At 39.3% G+C, this 19,862-nt stretch overlaps 1 protein-coding gene across 1 annotated transcript in view; it reads left to right on the forward strand.

Moving 5' to 3' along the window:
- Nucleotides 1-19,862, forward strand: part of RALYL (RALY RNA binding protein like) — a 471,140-nt gene that overhangs the window by 443,282 nt on the left and 7,996 nt on the right. The window contains exons 9-10 of the mRNA XM_068396465.1: nt 4,678-4,791; nt 9,356-9,534. Coding sequence (XP_068252566.1) covers nt 4,678-4,791; nt 9,356-9,534 — 293 coding nt within the window. The remainder of the gene's footprint in view (nt 1-4,677; nt 4,792-9,355; nt 9,535-19,862) is intronic.

Consider the following 19,862-nt stretch of genomic DNA (forward strand, 5'->3'; position numbering starts at 1 on the left):
CATCATCTAATCCTTTAAGCTCCATTTTAAAGCTAGTTAGGGTTTGGTTTTTGTCTATCTCTGTTTCTTCTAATTTCCAGCTTAAATATGTTTCTCTTTTAGAATCATAGAATCATAGAATGGTTTTGGTTGGAAGAGACCTTAAAGATCATCTAGTTCCAACACCCCTGCCATGGGCAGGGACACCTTTCCACTACACCAGCTTGCTCAAAGCTTCAACCTGGCCTTAAACACGGCCAGGGAGGGGACAGCCACAACTTCTCTGGGCAACCTGTTCCAGTGTCTCACCACCCTCACAGGAAAGAATTTCTTCCTAATATCTAATCTAAATCTACCCTCTTTCAGTTTAAAACCATTCCCCCTCGTCCTGTCACTACTTGTCCTTGTAAAAAGTCCCTCTCACGCTTTCCTGTAGGCCCCCTTCAGGTACTGGAAGGCTGCTATGAGGTCTCCCCAGAGCCTTCTCTTCTCCAGGCTGAACAGCCCCAACTCTCTCAGCCTCTCTTCATAGGAGAGGTGCTCCAGCCCTCTCATCATCTTCGTGCCCCTCCTCTGGACTCGCTCCAACAGCTCCATGTCCTTCTTATGTTAGGGGCCCCAGAGCTGAACACAGTACTCCAGGTGGGGTCTCACGAGAGTGGAGTAAAGGGACAGAATCACCTCCCTCGACCTGCTGGCCATGCTTCTTTTGATGCAGCCCAGGATGCGATTGGCCTTCTGAGCTGCAAGCATGCACTGCCAGCTCATTTGTTCATATCCATTTGTTGTGCCAACACTGTCTTAGCTTAAAAGTTTTATTTCCTTTTACCTTCATTTGTCTTGGGCAAACAAGCAAAACTCTTCTGTCACACTACAGGCTTTCCATTCTTACGGTCATCTTCATGGACTTTCTCCACACTTACCTGTTAGAATTCAGTGACTCAACATGTACACATTATTCCAGATGAGCTCTCACCAGATCCTTGTACAATGGCATTGTACTTCCCCATCTTTAGCAATACATCATTTGACACATCCTAGCACTGCATTTTCTTTCTCATGGCTGCATTATAGTGATAGCCTATGGTCAACCTGAGATTACAACTACACCCAAGAATAATTGTCACTGTCTTTTGCCACTGATGATCTTCGATGTTAAGAGTAGGAGTTCTGCTGTCAGTCAATCAAGTGTAGGGCTTTTTTTCAGCGCAATTATATTTCATCTTTTTTCTAAAGTAGCATTCCTTAAAATCACCTGACTCCTCTTTCCATTCCAGTTCACTCTGAATAGGTACCTTCCAATTTCATGTCATCAGCAAATTTCACCTGTTAATTTGCTTTTTTTTGCATCAAAGTTGTTGAAGATATTTAGCCATTTTGGTGCCAGTGCTTGAGGAATTTTGTTAGTAATTTCTCTCCCTTTCAATACATGCATTTCTGTCACCTGCTGGCCTGTGTTTATCCACTAATAGGAAAAAAAAAGGCAGTAAGCTACCTTATTTTCCTGTTCTACTATTCAAAATCAGATGAACAGATATTTTGGACACATTCAGCTCTGGTTTCATGTTTATCAACTGCTTTATTTCTTTCCTGAGATCAATTAAAAAAAATACGTGATGATTTAAAGGAGAATTTATATACTTAAAGCAGGACACCTGAAGTACAGTATTTACAGTCTTTACATTTTGTCTTTGTCATAACACTGTGCTTAAAAAGCCTAAAGTTCTTCCCAAGCTCTATACCACAGAATAACAGAATCACAAAATGGTTGAGGTTGGAAGGGACCTCTGGAGCTCATCTGGTCCAACTACAGGGTCACCTACAGCAGGCTTCCCAGGACTGTGTCTAGACAGCTTTTTAGTATCTCCAAGGACAGAGACTCCACAGCTTCTCTTGGCCGCTTGTGCAAGTGTTAGTGGGCACTACTGAGAAGAGTCTGGCTTTGTCTTCTTCATTCCCTCTTGTACTGCAGAGCCCAGAATCCATCTTATGCAGCCCAGGATGTTGATGGCCTTCTTTGTCACAAGGGTGTATTGCTGTCTCATATTCAGCTTGTTGTCCATCAGGACCCTCCATAATTTGTCTTTAGTAATTGCTGCTTACTACAGAAATGCCCAGTACAATATAACTGAGAGTGGAATTTCTCTGGGAGAATGATTTTGAAGATTTGTACAGTTCCCTGCAAATTAAGACAATAAGCAGCTCAAATAATTACACCATCACAATGTTGGAATGGGGGTGGAAATTTGGAACTTGTGCAGATTTGTTGAAAATCTTTCCCTCTTTTTATTTCAGTCCTTTTTAGTGTTAACTTGAAGTGATTGACTGTATGATGGAATCACCTCATTAAATGTGGATGTTAAGTTGCAGATTCAGTGACCAAAGCTTGAGGAAACAGTTTTGGCATAGGGGAATCTGGCAGGGTAGCAATAAAGCTCCTCAGTCATTTATAGCATCTTTGTTATTGAATTCTCACTGTTGTGTCTGTGTTCTCTCTGGTGCAGTACTCTTCCCAAACTGGTTTCTCACTGAGACACCACAGGGAAGCCCCTGTGAATCAGGTTTGACCTGAGTTGAACAGTAGCCCTATGTATGTGCCTGTTTCCTTACCAAGTTCAGAAGTGCAAATGTTTTCTGCTTTGGTTTTTAGACTAGGAACAAATACCATTAGGTCCTTGTGGTGTCACTTCTGACTTTTGACCTTTTAGCCTTGGCAAGCCTGCTGTTTGCCTGTCAAGGGATTGCCTCTAACACAACAGCTTGGCCGCATGGGATATGTTGCCAGCTGGCTTCATAGTGGGTTGCTGCAAACACTTAGCATTCCCCATTGGACAGATTCACACCATTTCACCCTGGAATCTGTGCTGTCTTGCTATTCCAGCATGGACCAGCCACTGCCCCTGGGGAAGATGTAACCTTCTAAATATACAGATGTCAGAATCTTAACGTTTTGTTACAGATCTGGGGGATTGGGCAGTGACCCATTATTTCTCTAAGAACATTTTAAAGCCTTGCTCTATAAATATACAGAATAATTCCATCAAATACTGTATAGCATATAAGGGTCTAGCACAAAGGTTACTTGTAAGCTTTGTTCTTTAAGTCCTACCATTCATTCAATATGAGATCAGAGGTTTCAGCCTATGATAGTGTGAGATATGCAATTTCTCAATATAAGCACATGATTAAACAAGTTCATTACTGCATATAGCAACCTACTGCCTTTAGCTGACTTGTTATAACTTTAACGCACATGACCCAAACTCTAAGATAAAAAGCCTTGTTTTCAACCTCAGTGAATGTGCTCCAAGTTTGCAATAAGGCTGATTTTGAAGCAAACACATATTCATTTACTACCACTGAAGCAGGCAGTAGTTTGCCTGCACACTTCATCATCAGATTTTGACAGATAAAAAATACACATGAGACTCCCTGATGAGATACACGCCCAAGAGTCAATGAATGGGACTGATATGGTAAGATGCAGCCAGTAGACACTTTGAACAGTAAGGGAAAGTGTCCTTCTCCATGGTAGAACATCCCTTTTCCCAGGTTCACTAAGGGCCCTTCTATTGCTCTGGATACACACACCAAAGTCAATGCACATTCTCCTTCAGCAGTGGTAAGGATGGGGCAGTAATACTGCTCAGTGCTCTTCCATTGCCAGTCCCTCACAGTTTAAGGTGATGGTCCATTTCTTCCTACAAGAGTTGTAAGAGTGACAGCTGTGTTATCTACTCTTGACCTTTATAAATGGCTTTATTTTCCCATGGTAGCACAGAGTTCCCATTTTCTCCTCTTGGCCTTTTCAACATGATATCCTAGCACAGACAGGGCAAGTGGATTTGTTTGGACTATCTTCTGAGCATAAAAATGTGTCCTGATAATGCCACAATAATGAGGTCATTCATGAGTGCTGCAGTGCTGTTTTTTCTGAAGCCAAAACACCTCCAAAGCAGTTATTCCTTCCTACATTAGACAATAGAAGTGCAATAATGAACATAATGAAGAGTAATGCAGTGCAACAAGGATTTGGAAATTTCAGCTCTTAATTTACAGGCGTTGTCTCCATGTCCCTGGATGTGATCATAAAAAGAAATATTTTCATATGTTATCCATAGTTGGAAAAAGTACAAGAAATTACCAGAACTGAAAGCTTTTGAAGCAATAATACTTAACACCTATTGCAATGAAGTTGTTGACTGGAACATAACATTGCATTCCTGGCTGCCCTAGCATTTATGTTACCATTCACTCTTGTTGAAAAATACCTACTACTCCTGTGAGAGATCTTTGTATTACTGTCACTATTATTACAAAATAGACCAGCAAAACAGCATTGCAAGACTGTGAACTGCCTGTCATATTTGAATCATTCTTTCACGATGGGCTGTTTTTCAGTAAAAATTAGCTGGATTTACTAAGAATGTCCTTGACATGTTTTGCCTGAAATGCTTATTACAGAGCAATACACCTCACATAACCTCTTGCCATTAGGGTTTAGAATCCTGTGATTTCCTAGGATTCAGCATTTTTTACTAATAATATTCATTTTTAAAGTTAAATCTCTAAAAATACTGATAGAAATGAGAGACTCTACTTTGTACTACAGAGGAAAGAAAAAAGAACTTGTTTTTTTCATGAGGGGCTGCAAGTATAGTTTATTTTATGCTTTGCATCTTTGCTCTCTTTCCACAGTGAAATCAGATGAGTTGCAAACAATCAAGAAGGAATTAACCCAAATCAAAACAAAAATTGACTCCTTGCTAGGGAGACTGGAAAAGATCGAGAAGCAGCAAAAAGCTGAAGCAGGTAGGTGAAAGCAATTTTTAGCCCAATGAATTAAATTAGAACCTAGTTATCAGTCAAGCAGACAGACCAGAAAGAATAGAAGCCTTCCAGAAATTTTGCTGCATAATGGAGGCCTAAAGCAAGGTAAATTAATTCTCAGGTAGAACTATTGGGAGGATAAATTAATATTCTTCATAAAGCATACAACATCATTTCAAGAATTGTTTTCTATGATGTAGTAGAGAAAAAGAAAAGAAAATAAAACATTCTTACTAGATGTTCTGGAAACAAAACATCACTAAAAATAGACTGAACAGAATTAAGTTAGAGGTTGTTGACCTTGGGGATGCTTGTGTTATCCACATTAAGAATTATTAGATGGTCTGTATCAGGAATTATTGCCTGAGCAACAAGCAATAGTCACAAGTTGAAGAAGGGGAAATTCCTGTTTGATGTAAGGAAAAGAGATGCAACTAAGCAGTACAGCAGGTTGCCCAGAGAGACTGTAATAGCTCCATTCTTGGAGACGTTCAAAACTCATTGGGCCAAGGCCCCATGGACCTGGACCAAACTTCCATGTTTGGCCCTGCTTTGAAGAGGGGTTGGACTTGGAGAGTCCAGAGATCCTTTCCAGCCTAAGCTATTGTGTGAAGCTGTGGCATCTCCATAAAACTGGCCGCACCATTTGTTCAGTTTTTCTCTGGCTTGAAATGCTTTGTTTTGAGGCAAACCTTGGGAATAACAAAATCCAACACTACATTTTAATTTAATCAAGATCTTTATTTCTATCATTGCAGTGATCATTTTGTTAGCTGAATGGTCTCACCTGGCAGCACTTTAAAGCCATGCTGAGCAGTTATAAGGGATTTATAAGGTTGTATTTTCACCACAGTATATATAGAAAATAATCTCAATTGTTACCACTGTCTGTGGTATTTCCTTGGTTATTTCCTTATAAATCACACGGTATATCTCTGTACAGGAGCTGCATACTAGTGAGCTGATTTTGATGAGAGTCAGTGGGGAAATGGAAGCCTTCTCTCATGAAAAATCTCAGTGCTCCTTTTTTTTTCCCCCTCCATTCTCTGTTAAAAACTTTTTATGTATTTTGTGTGAAATGTGTGAAAGAAATTTTGCCTCGGAATCCACAGTTGCCTGGGTGTCTGGGCACTCAGATTTGTGTCCCTTGTCTAACTGAAAGCAGTTACGTGAAGTCAAAAAGACCCAACAGGACACATAAAGAGCACTCCATCAAGAACGTCTAAAACATTGTTGAGAATTAGCAGCTGAGGTTCATGAACCTGACACAGGCAAAATAGGTATTTTGATCTGGATCCCTCCTGTTCCCAAGTGTCTGTCCTATTTCCTGATCTACTGTGGGGGGTATCTCTCTGAACCCAGAACTTTCCCTTTGGTGTTCAGAAATAACTCTAACGAATGTCTTCCTAGGGCCAAACACTACAGAAAAATATTTTGCAGTTAACAATTTTTAAAAGAAAGCAAAACACAACCAAAAACAGCTCTTTAAAAAACCCTACCTTTTATTTACAATCATTTTCTAAGTTGGCAGAGAAGGACCAATCCCTCAGCTGTTATAGTTTTTCCCACAAAATAAGTTGAGTGCTTTTTTTCAAAGTCTAAGTTAAACCATTAGTACAGAGTGTGATTATCTCTTTTAGCAGAACCACACACAATATGTATTCATTATATTCTATTTTGTATTTTATGCAAGTTAGATAAAAGTTGGTATAATCAGTGAATATGTAATTGCAAGGCACTCCATTGAATCACTTGTGTACTGAAATGCTCAGAGATGGCACATCCTTGCTTCAGGGAGCTTTTATATAAAAACCATTACTATGCAAAACAACCTGCATGTCGTTGTACTTTGATATTCAATTTTCACTTTTGCTAAAAGACTGTAGTGAACTCATTTAAATAAAAATCAGCTGAAAGAGGAAAACGTTGATTTGTATTGAATCATACTGTTATGCCTTTTGAAGACAAGCAATGAATAATCTCCTCAGAGATTAAAAACTGATTTCAAATTGTTGATGCTTTAAAATATCAGGTGCAAAACCCGTCTCCCATATTCCTTGCCTCTCATCAGAGGGTGTGAGGAGTAAAAATACTTCAGAAATACCAGTAAACCTGGATCTCCATTTAAATCTCCTGAGCTGATGAAGAGGGTTATGCAGCCTGGGTGATTAGTCTGCAGATGATTGCTTCCTCAGCTAAAATATTTGTATAAGATAAAGCTACATCAGTAGCTGAACTATTCCATTTACTGTGTCAGATGTTAGATGATTTTGTTCCTTCTTTATAGTTTGGCAATATTATTTCTTACTTTCCTCAGCCAGAAGGTATGGCCTCAGAGGGATCAGAGAGAGGATCTATGTCGTTTACACAAAACAAAAATCAAGGCATCATCTTGCCCTTTTGTTTTTTTTTAAGTTTGCATCACTTTCATGAAGAATAGTTAATTATTTATCTTAAAAGTTTTACATCTGAAGAAATGTGACAAGGTAAACAGACAAGCTGGACGAGCTCAGTGCTTACATTGGTTATCGCTCTACAGCTGCATGAAAACTCTCCTTACAGTAACAGCTGATGTTCTGTCTTTTACTATTATCAACTTCTGACCATGCCAATAGGGGGAATATACATAAGAGGATTTCCTTTGCATAGAGAAACTGCAGGAATAGTTCCTTTTTTTGTAAAAGTCTGAATCAGGAAGCCAGGGAAAAGAAGCTGTTCTGATGTGAAAAAAATGTTAGAGGAGAATATTCTTCCTGTGATATCAGAGATGGGTACTGAAAGGTAGTATCTTAAGTTTAGCTTCTCAGAAGAGCCCAGAAGAGTTAGATGCTGAGCTGGTATTTTAGACTCCTCTGAAGAACCCAGTCTACCTTCTCATTCAGACAATTAAGTAAGTGATCTAATTTTTTAGTAGCTGTATCCTAAAAGTTTTCCCATTTAAATGTATAAGTCTGTAATTTTAGGAACCCTTTTTGAAAGCCTTGACCAAAGCTGATTCAGTTGTCACTGCCACAGCTGGGTTAATCTCAGAAGTGGCTTGAGGCAGAAAGTGATGGGGCAGGACATAGTAGGCATAGCTGATTCAATCCATGTTTCCTTGAGCAGTAAGGCAAGTAACACAGTGACTTCTAACTAGCATAGTATTGTATAGAGCACCTTAGCAATAGAAGATGAGGCTCCATGGGCTGAATCTTCTACTAATATGCATGACTACAGTGCTGTCAAAGCAGTTATCTAAGATGTCTTTCTATTCTTTAAGTCCAAGAATCTTTCTGAAGAAATTATGTGACAAAAAGAGAAGAGCTTACTTGTTATGTGTCTTCAGTAAATGAATTTGAAAATGAGGGATTAGACACTAGCAAAGACAGAAGAGATGAAAGTAAGTTGCAAAATGAATGTGCAGAGGTAGAAGGAAAAACAAATGTCTTGATTTAAGACTATGATAAAGAAAAGTATGAGCAGATTCAAATATTATATGCAGCTGGTAATAATTTATAGTTCTTTCTCTTATATTCATAGAGCTGAAAAATATAGAGCTTTACAGGCAGTCTGCAGATTCATTGGCTGTCCAACAAGACAGGTGATGCACTACTGCTGTAACAGACCAGTCAGTCTAACAAAGAAAGAAATGGGTTTGTTCTAGAAATTTGATCTTTGATGGGTATTGTCACCCTCAGACTGAAAAGCCATTGGTATTCCAGCTCCATGCAACCAATTCTCTGGCCTGTTTTCACTTTGAGTACATAAAGCTTTTCATCTAAACTCCTGATGTGCGTAGGAATAAGACTGATCCCTCTAACCACTCTTCTGGAAAGTCTCTCTGTGTCATTCCTCTCTCAATCCTCCAGATTTCTGCTGGCTGGATGAGATTCCTCAGCATATCCAGAAGTCTCACAGTACATAATCACAACAATGCAGCTATCTGTGCTAAGCCAAACATAACAGATTACTCTGGGCCTCCATGAAAGTGGCCTTTCTTTTCACCACTTTGCAGAAGTTATAGGAAGCCCTCCAGTTATCTCAGCACATCATACCAACAGGGAGAAACTGTTACTTTACCCAATTAAAAATATGTTCAGTTGTCTAGAAGGATTGGTTAATTATCTGTATGGTTGTTGAGATATATTCACAGCAAATTTATGCAAATCCTTTTTCACTTATTGGCAATTATCAGTCTTCTGCTTCTCAGAGCATAGAGATTTATGTACTTCGATTCGGCTGCAGATAAATAAATGTATAGTGACTATGCCAATTGGATTCCCAAGGCAAAGCAAAGTCCAGAAAATCAAAAAGCTGAATCCGCTGGTAAATCAAGCCTTCATCCACTGCATGGGAGATATGAGCATGTTGGTACTATGGTTGATTTATGCATTAATTTTTGAAAACGAGGGCTTTGATCATATTTGACTGGTAGATATTAACACACTGATTTTTAGAAAGTTAGCACACCTGGAGATGGGAAGCTTGGGTTTCTTCCTCAGAGCACTTTTCTTTCCCACCAATAGGGAAGGTTACTGAATCTCTATAGAGTATGTTTTCCTTACAGAAGCTCAAAAGAAACAAATGGAAGATAATGCTGATTTGATTCAAGAGGAATGCATATCAGAGAATGCAGATAACTCTACAGAAGAGCCGATTGAAGGAGGGCCAGATGCAGATGGGGATGGAGAAGAGATGACTGATGGGATAGAGGAGGATTTTGATGAGGATGGCAGCAATGAGCTGGTAAGGAATAACCATGCCATGTCTGTCTATGCAGTTGCTACAAGTAACCACAGAGAAACAACAATCTGGATTAACAACATAAGATGTTTTTGTGGGAAGGATTTTTCCTTAAGAAATGTTTAGGTTTTCAGCCTGAGCCTGCACCTTTCATGAAATGCCCATCATGTTGTTAAACTTCTAAGTTCTTCTAGAGTAATATTAAAAAATATTTTGAAAGTCAGATTTATACTTTTTTTATTCATTCCTGATAAGAATGGACCAGTCACACTGTTTTAGACTCTATAATACTCTCCCTCTCTTCCTGGTTTTCATAATCTTCTACTTTGAGCAGAAATCACTTCTGTTCCTCAGCGTCACTGTCCCTGCTTGCTTTTTAACACAGATTTCATCATGTCTGCACTGTAAAAATCATTCAGAGAAGCCAACAGAAGTCAGTCAGCAATGAGCACAGATGAACTAACACCAAGTCTGGAGTAACAGGGCATGTGAATAACCAGTGTTTTGCACTGCTTACTGCAAATGCAATTTAAACCTACTGCTAATTTGAGGGTTCGTGTCCCTTTAGCCAGCATAAGACCCTCTTGAATTTATAAATCCTGAATAGCATTACGCACAGAAGTTACTACAACCTGAATCCCCTCATCTTTTAACCTGTGTTGTAGAATAGATTATATTATCACTTTTTCTCAAAGGAACAGGTTTTCCTGTAGAGATATGAGGGACATCTGTAAGAAGTTGCCACTCTGAATTTACAGGAAGTTAAAATTTTGTAATGAATAAGTAGTTGTAAATATAATATCCCACCATGGCTAATACCTGATCAGCTTAAGTGATATTAGCAATAGGGGTGACCACAGTTTAACAAGACTGGTGGGTTTTGCACTAATTAGGTGTCAGACTTCCTGCTGCGGACAACTAAGTGGGGAAGTTAACGTACAGTATATTAGCCTTGGATTGTTCAGTGCTGTCATTTCACCCCGTGGGTATGATGTATTTAGCATATATCTACACTATATAATGAAGCACAATGTATAAGAAATTTTTCATCTAGCAAAGGCCTAAGCAGGAAAGTTTCTAAAAGGCAAGCAGCACAGGAAGATTTCATTAGCAGTGAAAGTCTGGAATTAGCACAGCCACATTTGCACACTTCTGCTTCCAAGTTAAAAAGCCTTTCCAAGGTTTATGTTATGGAGATAGTTAGTTGAAATGCAGTGTGTTGCAGACACAGCTTCAAAGACAGCTCAGAGGTCTGAGCCAGACATCTAATGCATGGCAGGGAACCAGCTCCAGCTTCTCTGCATGCCGTTACTGAGCCCCTTGCGTGCCAGAAGGAGGTGGCTCACTGCATATAGAGAGTGGTGTCCTCTGCCTTGCGCCCTAGCGCTCATGAATGATATCCCCCCAACCCCGGCACAGTGGTAGCAAGGAAAGGCCAAGGAAGAGCGCTTATGTGCATTGTCTTGGTCGGGTGCAGCCCGTCCCAATGCCAGGGCAGTGGAGCCAGTCAGCCTCATGCCTTACACCTTTCCAAATGCTGGGATCCTCTAGCCGAGAAGCTGGCAGTATTGTTGACTTTAAAGCTCAGAACCAATATTGCCACCAATGTAAAACCCTTCCGTTTTTCATCCTCTTTTGCCATTTTCCTCAAGCTTTGGAAGAGGCCACTCCACTTTAGTTTTCCTCCCTGCTACGATGGAATAATAACTCTTTCTTTCTTCTGCAAAGTCTAGGGAGATCAGTGAATGAAAAACTGCTATGGCTGGGATAAAGGATTGCTGTACAAAGGATAACTTCAAAGAAATCTCAGGCAATGGGTGTTTCCCATGGAGAGGCAATTATAAATTGAACTGCGCATCTTTCCTCTACAGTTTTTACCCAAACACTTGGCAGTATTGGCCAGTGCTGTTATAATACGAAGCTGGTAGTTTATGATGCATATTGTAATTTAGTTTGTTTTTCACTTATACTTAGATATATTTATGTAGATATAATGGCCAATTCCTATAAGTTTTACTTTCCATTCCAATGACTGATAGCTGTATAACTGGAAAGTCAATAAGAATACTATCAAATATATAGTGAATACCCCAGTAGGAATACTTGGATTTCAGTCTGCCTCTACCTGTTCTGTACCCTGCTATCTGACATTGCCCTCTGTTTTGTGAAAAGTAAACCAGATAGACAAGCTTGTTATGAAACAAGAAGTCCTAACAGTCATTGTTCTCCTGTTTTATGAAAACTTCTATTTAGGAAAAAAAGCTAACCAATAGCAAATGTGCCATTTTGGAATGGAGCCAGTTACAACTCATTTGAGGGAAAAAAAAGGTTTTTTAAGCATGAAAAGCGTTAAGTGTAAAACAATTAGGACAAACTTTCCATGTGTAAAAACAAAATCTTGGATTCAGAATAAGAAATAACCCCTCAAAGGGCATTTTTTAGTGAAATCTATAATATTTTCCAAATATAAAGCTAAAGGGATTTAGGATGATGATGAAAAAAAAATCTTTTCTTTCATCACTAAGAGCAGCAGAGAAAATAGAAAAACATTTGAAATGGGCATAGCTAATGTTCTGAAGTCAGTTCAGCACCAAAAATTGGTTGTGAATCCACTAGTCCGAAAAAATATTATTAGAGGGAGAGAGAAACATGACTTAAATTTAGATTTTAGTCTTTTTTGCAGTGCTTCATATTTAGCTGCAAACCTCCTGCCAAGCTATTTGCCAATAACCTGCTGCAGGACTCTTTTTGCTGAACACAATACTGTTGTCTCTTTTTTGTTTCCCCTGTGACCAGCCCTAAGGCTGTCAGTAAAGGGAAGTGTTCAATAAGGACAGATACACTGCCAGAGACCAGATGCTGCCAGAATGGAGCCTTTGTGTATGTCAGTCTGCATCTTTGGACTAGAGGACTCAAAAATATCTTTCTCTCTTTCTAATTCTAACTTGCAAAGGAAGTGACTATGCAGGATGTATGCTGTGGGTTTAGGTGGTAGGATCAGTTCTCTAAATTCACACACTATTTGGAGGAACAGGTTACTGCACATTCACTAAGTGATGGTAGCTGTCCTCATGCCTGCTTTCAGCCTAGACCAACTGTAAAGAAATGCGAAGTAGTTTAGCCTGAAGTCTGAGTTAAGTCAGACATGGATTTAAAGATTTAGCCTCTTCATTTGCCTGCCCGGCTGCACACACAAAAACACATCACATTCAACAGCTGCACACCTTCTTCATCCACCATTTAGGTCAGGACGTTGTTCATCCCTGCATTGTCACTTTCTATGCACTAAAGACACGCCCACAAACAGTTGTTATGTCTCAGCTGAAGTGTGAAAAAGTTTTCTGCCACAATAACTTGATTGCCCATCTGAACTCTAATTCAAGACATGCTGCATTTGAAGTATCTGCTATAGTCATCAAACATCACCTATGGGGAAAATTTCTTTTGCACCAACTGTTTGCCCACAAATGCGTCACAGTAAGTGTCTCCAGTGCTGCAGACACTCCAGCTTGAGGATGTTTTTAGAACAATCCCCAAAGACTTTTGCTGCATTGACATTCTGAAAAGTTGTTTAAATGGTGATTTCAGATATATGATACAGCTATGTACAGATATGCTAGGAGGGACTGACAGGCTCAAATAGTTGACTTCAACTCGCTCAGTAAAGAGCGTCACATGCTTCTCATCCACCTGCTCATACACATTGGCCTTCCACTGCTGCTTGTACAAGGGCATGTGATGATAATATATTGTAGCTATATATATATAAAATAATCACTTGGAATGTAACTCCTGAGCTTACTCTACAACTCATATTGCTTAACTGATCATTAGAGATAGCTGGAATGGATGAAAACTTCAGGTCTGTTTCCTTTGCTCCTTTTAGTTAAAAAAACAAGTAGTTGGTTATCCCAGATTTTACTGGACCTGTGAGTCAGACTTTCTTGCACTGAACAGTTCTAGTTGCAGTAAATTAAAAATCTTTGTGTTCCCTCCTAGTGAGCACACATCCGTTCTTATTGCTTTTAATCTAAACTGTCCCTCAGCCACGCTGTGAAGAAAGTGACACACCTACGCAGCTTCCTGTCTCTCCTTAAAGAAAACAAGCTCCTAGGAAGAAAGAAAGATCTTCATGTTTACCAAATTCACCTCATACATAAATCACAAACAGGCAACAGATCATTGGAACACAAGTCATCACTGATATAAAGCAGTTTTCAGGTGCCTGCCACAGCTTTAAATTGTAAGGAGTGGGAAGAAAAGCCAATAACCTCCTCTTATTCCCGTGGCTCCACAGTGAAGCGCAGAAAAGTCACCTTTGCAGCACAGTCCAACACATGTTTTGATATTTGAGAAGCAGCTTGGCCTCAGTGCCTCCAAAAGAAGCTCCTTCTCCTTACTATCAGTAGCATTAGCAGTGTGTGACACGGCTGAGAGCATGCAGGAAAAGCATTTCTGAATCCATGTGTTCAGTGGTTTCCTTACTCTGCTCATTTAGCAGCTGGACAACCCAGTGCAGGCCCAGAGCGTTTCATATAAATTCTCTGCACTTGTTTCAAATGGCACTAATTGATCATTGAGGAAGCACTGTCTCAACATCGGGGTGCTTATCGACAGCCGGCTAAACATGAGCCAGCAGTGTGCCCAGGTGGCCAAGAAGGCCAATGGCATCCTGGCCTCTATTAGGAATAGTGTAGCCAGCCGGTCTAGGGAAGTGATCGTCCCTCTGTACTCGGGCACTGGTGAGGCCACACCTTGAATACTGTGTCCAGTTCTGGGCCCTGCACTTCAAGAAAGATGTTGAGGTGTTGGAGAGAGACCAGAGGAGGGCGACCAAGCTGGTGAAGGGTCTGGAGGCTCTGACTTACGAGGAACGGCTGAGGGAGCTGGGGTTGTTTAGCCTGGAGAAGAGAAGGCTCAGAGGTGACCTCATTGCAGTCTACAACTACCTGAAGGGAGGTTGTAGTGAAGTGGGAGTCAGCCTCTTCTCCCAGGCAACTAGTGATAGGACGAGAGGACATAGCCTCAAGCTTCGCCAGGGGAGGTTCAGGTTGGACATTAGGAAGAATTCCTTTTCAGAAAGGGTTATTAGACATTGAAATGGGCTGCCCAGGGAGGTGGTGGAGTCACCATCTCTGGATGTGTTTAAGAAAAGACTGGACATGGCACTTAGTGCCATGGTCTAGTTGACATGGTGGTGTCAGGGCAACGGTTGGACTCGATGATCCCAGAGGTCTCTTCCAACCTGGTTGATTCTGTGATTCTGTGAAAATGAACTATGACTTATCATCGCAATCCCTTTGTAAATAACAAAGATGGCATCCAATTAATTAGCTCAAAGCCTGAAGTATTGTAGATTTGGAAAAAAAAATCACTTTTGGCTAATGCTTAATAAAATACCAACAAACTAATTAATTGGAATGAGTTATACACAAGCACTCATATCTATATTACATTGCCTGAGAAGAATAGTTTCTATCAAACTGTCAGCCTTTCATAATAAATAACTATAATAATAATAATGCTCAGTGATGGTTCAGTAGTTAATCATTCAGTAGAGCAAACAGTGTTTTCTGGTAGAGCATATGATCCCAGTGATTTCAAATACAATAGATTTAAAGTGTGGTAACTCAGATCAGACTCTGGTTAGTGCTTGTCTGGAATTTGAAGGATTTATTCACAGTCACAGCATGGTGGTTTTATGCTGGTGTAGCTACACTAAAAATAATGAAGCCACACAAGCATTAGATGGGAGTTCCACAATAATTAGTCACCTTTAATGAGATGTCTTGAGAGGCATTTTTATTAAATTATATCAGAAACAAAAGCTACAGAGACTGTGCAAGGCCCAGTTCTGGTTACAACATAGATTTACCACAGTTATTTCAACAACAATTATAGTTCTCCTTCTATTAAGTATATTTCAGTTACATTTACCTCTCAAGGATATTTCATTTCTTACTCTTGTCCTTTTCTCCACCTCCGCACTGCATGTTTTCAGTCTATCATCGGATTTGTTTCTCTTTGATAGAGAATCATGTTTCAAACATAAATACCAGAAACTGCCACAGACAAAAAACTCAGGATAATCCTCTTGCTGCACAGAGTTTCATTATGCAAAAGTAAAAATGTTGTGATATAATAATAGCTATATTTCTTGTCAGAATTGATGCAAAAAACATTTAAATCAATGGTACCAACTAGTACTTTGGCTAAAGCTCATCAAAAACATTTCCCTCTCCTATAAGTAGTTAAAGGGCAATTAAAGTAATTTAATAGCAAATCTATATGAAACAGTGAAACTTGCTTTACTTTCATTATTTTGCATGAGAATTCAACAATGAAAATACTCAGCAGAGAGTAGAATAAGATCTACAGAAAAGGAATAAAAATTTGTCTGATGAGTTTCATGTATTTAAGCCAAATTTTGCATATCTCAAATAGCAAGATTGATCAAATGTGACTATGTGATAGGATTGATAGTACTTAATTTATTATTGTAATCAAACTGGAGTTTTCATTACCCTTTCAGATACATTTTTTTTCTGTCAATAGCATCAGGGCAGACCAGACTGACTCTTCTATTATCAGCAGAATTAGGCTGATTAGGCATGTCAAAGGATCAATAGTTACTGTGACAATTTGCAGATTGGTGAGTGCACTTATAAGGAGTACTACTTAGAAAAAAAAAGACAAAACTTCTAATTAATGTAAATAGCTGAAGCAACATTGTGCCAGAAATCTTATTTAGACTACTTTAAATATCATTGAGACCAAGCAAAATTTAGTCTTTTCAAAACGCTGAACATTTTGGACTTCATTGAAATCTTGCTTTCAGTATCATTGGAAACATGAAGTTCTTCATTCCTAAAACAAATGAATAGGTAAAAGATTGTGTTCACTTGATAAATATCAGTGCAAGATGTTTGTACTTGAGCAAGCTAAGAAAGTCATTAGGGGCAGCATACCCGACAGATACTAATGTGTTGTACCTTCCAAAGCTGCAGTAAATCTAATAACCTGTGACTGAAAAAATGGAGAAAGTAATAAAAGCATGTCATGAAATCAAAAATTGTAAGAAACTTCCTGACATGGCCTTTTGTTATATTTAATATATGCAATAGCATAGTAGACGTGTTTGTTGTTCACACGCTATTGCATGAATCATTGCAAATGCCTTGCTACCAGCTCCCTCTTCCCATTTTTCCTGGCAGTCGATTTCTCAGAGGAAGATTTCCTAAGTGGTGTTCAGGGTTTTAACCAGGTTACTCCTGAATAACTACATAATATTTTTCTAATTATTATTTACATCCTATTCCTTATATATCACACAGGAACCTGCAGAAAATGCAAGCACTGTTATCATGCACACTGTGTCTCTGTTTCTACTAGATTTCCCTTCCTGTAATTGCATATTTGTGGAATGAATGAGCAAAATAATTTCCTCACCTTTCACATCTATTCCTCTGAATTGGCTTTATATTATTTAGTCCCCAATTTAAAAAAAAACCCTCAGAAGCATAAAACTTTTAAAACATTTATAATGTAAATAATATAATTAATTTACAGGCATTAGGATCTTACAGAGTTGATGCAAAAGAGCTTGAAAAGAATGGTTTTTTCTTCTGTTTATCTTTTTTTTTAAGCAAAGGATGGGGAATCGGGAAGTTTAGGTCCTATTCCTAGCTATGCCACTGAGCCAATGTGGTGGGCAATGCAGCTGAGCAGACTGAATATGCATGTAGACTAAGAACCTCTTTCTGAGGTCAGACCCATGTGTGCCTTTGGCCCTACAGCCAACATGTGGGAAAGGAGCATTCCCCAAATATATGGTTTAAACTCATAAAAATTACATGCCTTCCAGTCAAGAAAACTGCAAATTTTATTTCTGCCCATTGAACAACATCAAATATACTCTTCAGTGAATTTTTTTTCATTTTTTCATTGCACCCTGACATCAGTCTTGACCTGCCTGAAGTTTCAGTCATCATTTAACTTCCTACATATTCTGCTAAGAATTATTAGCATGGCCTCTCTTTTTGAGGTCTCTCTGTACACAAGGCAATTCTGGACAGGTCCCTTCAGACCCAGCAGGGTGAACATTAACGAACTCCGCCAGCAGCTTCCAGCATAACGCCCAGGAACATATAGCAAGAGCAGGAAATGTTGTGTGTCATCTTCTACACCCTGTTAATCCCACTGAGAACAGAAGAACCACCCACGTTCAGCAGTTTAAATAGGGTACATCCTTTCTGAGACAACAAATGGGTATAAAAATTAAACAGAGGGGTTTCTTCTTTGCTTTACTCTCTGAGAACCATTGTAAGAACTGGTTACAAAATTCTGGTATTTAGACTAACTTAAGCAGTGAGTGGTTATAGCCCAATGCTGCATGAGGCTAGTCCTAAGCACACTCATTTAACAAGTGCCTGTCAATACAGAGCACTGGCTTGCATGTGGGATTCACAGCCTGACAGAAGTTTGGCGATATGTCTGTTTGGAAACACTAGTATGGCTGACAGCTTGGCAATATATTGATACATAAAAGAATTTCTGATTACTTCTGCACCACTTAGCATGTTTTAACATTTTTTAGAAATTGTCTAAGTGCTTTGTGTCAAGCTCATGTACTGCCTTTCCCATGGACCTGTGTTTTGAAAAGGTAGCTTGTGTACCTCCTGTATTTTAGGGGAAGGGGGACTTTGTTCACCCACTGTCAGTAGGTTTATCATTATTTAGCATTCATTATTCATTTTTGTGCTAATTTCATTTTGAGGTTTTTTTTTTTCCTTTTTTTCTTTTTAGGCAGGGCTATGTGTTTATCTTAAGCTTTTAAGTAAGAACAAGATAGTCATAATGCTTGATGTTTTTGAGACATCAAAATATTTAATGGCTCAGCTTCAGCTGCCAAAAACAACTGTGGTGCCTTCAATTTAAAAAAAAAAATCCAACAAAAAAACATTAACCTGTGAACTGATTTAGAGGCAAATAATGTTGTCAGATCAGGCCAAAAATTCTCCCTGACATGTAAACAAAATACTTCCCTAAATGAGCTGAATTCCTCTCTGAAATAATGTAATTGATCTTAATATTCAGTACTAGCAGCCTGGTTATATTTATTCTATTTAAGTAAATCAGAATTAGCTCCACAGATTTTGCTCGCCTAAAATTCATGAGAGTAGAGTCAGCCTCTGAGTGTAGTACAGAAACAAGGACAGCCAAAGACTTACCACCCAGAAGCATACCTTGATACCCTTCTCAGGGGAGGGTGATGGCAGCTTCTAAAAAAAGATTGCAAGCTTTTTGCTGTAACTTGTGGCTAGTAAAGAAACATCAGATTTAATTGAAGTAACTAACTCACCACTTTAATATGAAGACTGATTTCAGTTTCCACCCCTGAATATTTTTCATAGACTCACGGAATCATAGAATAGTTTCGGTTTGAAGGGACCTTAAAGATCATCTAGTTCCGCCCCCCCGCCACGCGCAGGGACACCTTTCCACTAGACCAGGTTGCTCAAAGCCCCAGCCAACCTGGCCTTGAACGCTGCCAGGGAGGGGGCATCCACAACTTCTCTGGCTCGCTCCAACAGCTTCATGTCCTTCTTATGTTCAAGGCCTCAGAGCTGAATGCAGTACTCCAGGTGGGATCTTATGAGAGCGGAGTAGAGGGGCAGAATCACCTCCCTCGACCTGCTGGCCATGCTGCTTTTGATGCAGCCCAAGATACAGTTGGCTTTCTGGGCTGAAGGAAACATTGCTGGCTCATGTTTCTAGGCTCTCACTGGGACACTGAAATCCTCCACAATGACTCAGGCCAGCCATTGAGTCTGTGTTTGGCTATGGATTTGGGCCTATCAGCTTAATCCTCAAATTTGTATAGTTAACTGAAATTGAGCAATGCCATGCATCACACATTTTTCCTGGTGTCTCAGTCTTTGAAAGTAAATAGCTTTAGTTCCTCTACAAAACACTCATTTCACAGGCTTTATCAGTATGCTTGAGCCTCAAGAATGCTGAATGAAAAACCCTTACAGAAAATATTTTTCTATTGAAAGTCTTCACACAAGTAGAGGGGTAAACACTGAAAAGCCAAAAGGTTGTTATTTTTCCATAAAAAAGACACAAATTTTAAACATTTTTTATTTTCTCAATACAAATTGCAGATCCACTGCAGTTAGTGACCCAATTATTCCAAAAGGTCTCGTTTTTTTTGAGAAAATATAGATGTGTTAGTAAGAAGATTTTCTGCATGATTAATACCAAAACATGAAAGGCAGAGTGAATTTATCTGTACATAGGCATTTACGGACCTCAGAAAAGGGAAGTTC

This window comes from Nyctibius grandis, chromosome 3, assembly GCF_013368605.1.
Source record: "Nyctibius grandis isolate bNycGra1 chromosome 3, bNycGra1.pri, whole genome shotgun sequence".
NCBI lineage: Eukaryota > Metazoa > Chordata > Aves > Nyctibiiformes > Nyctibiidae > Nyctibius > Nyctibius grandis.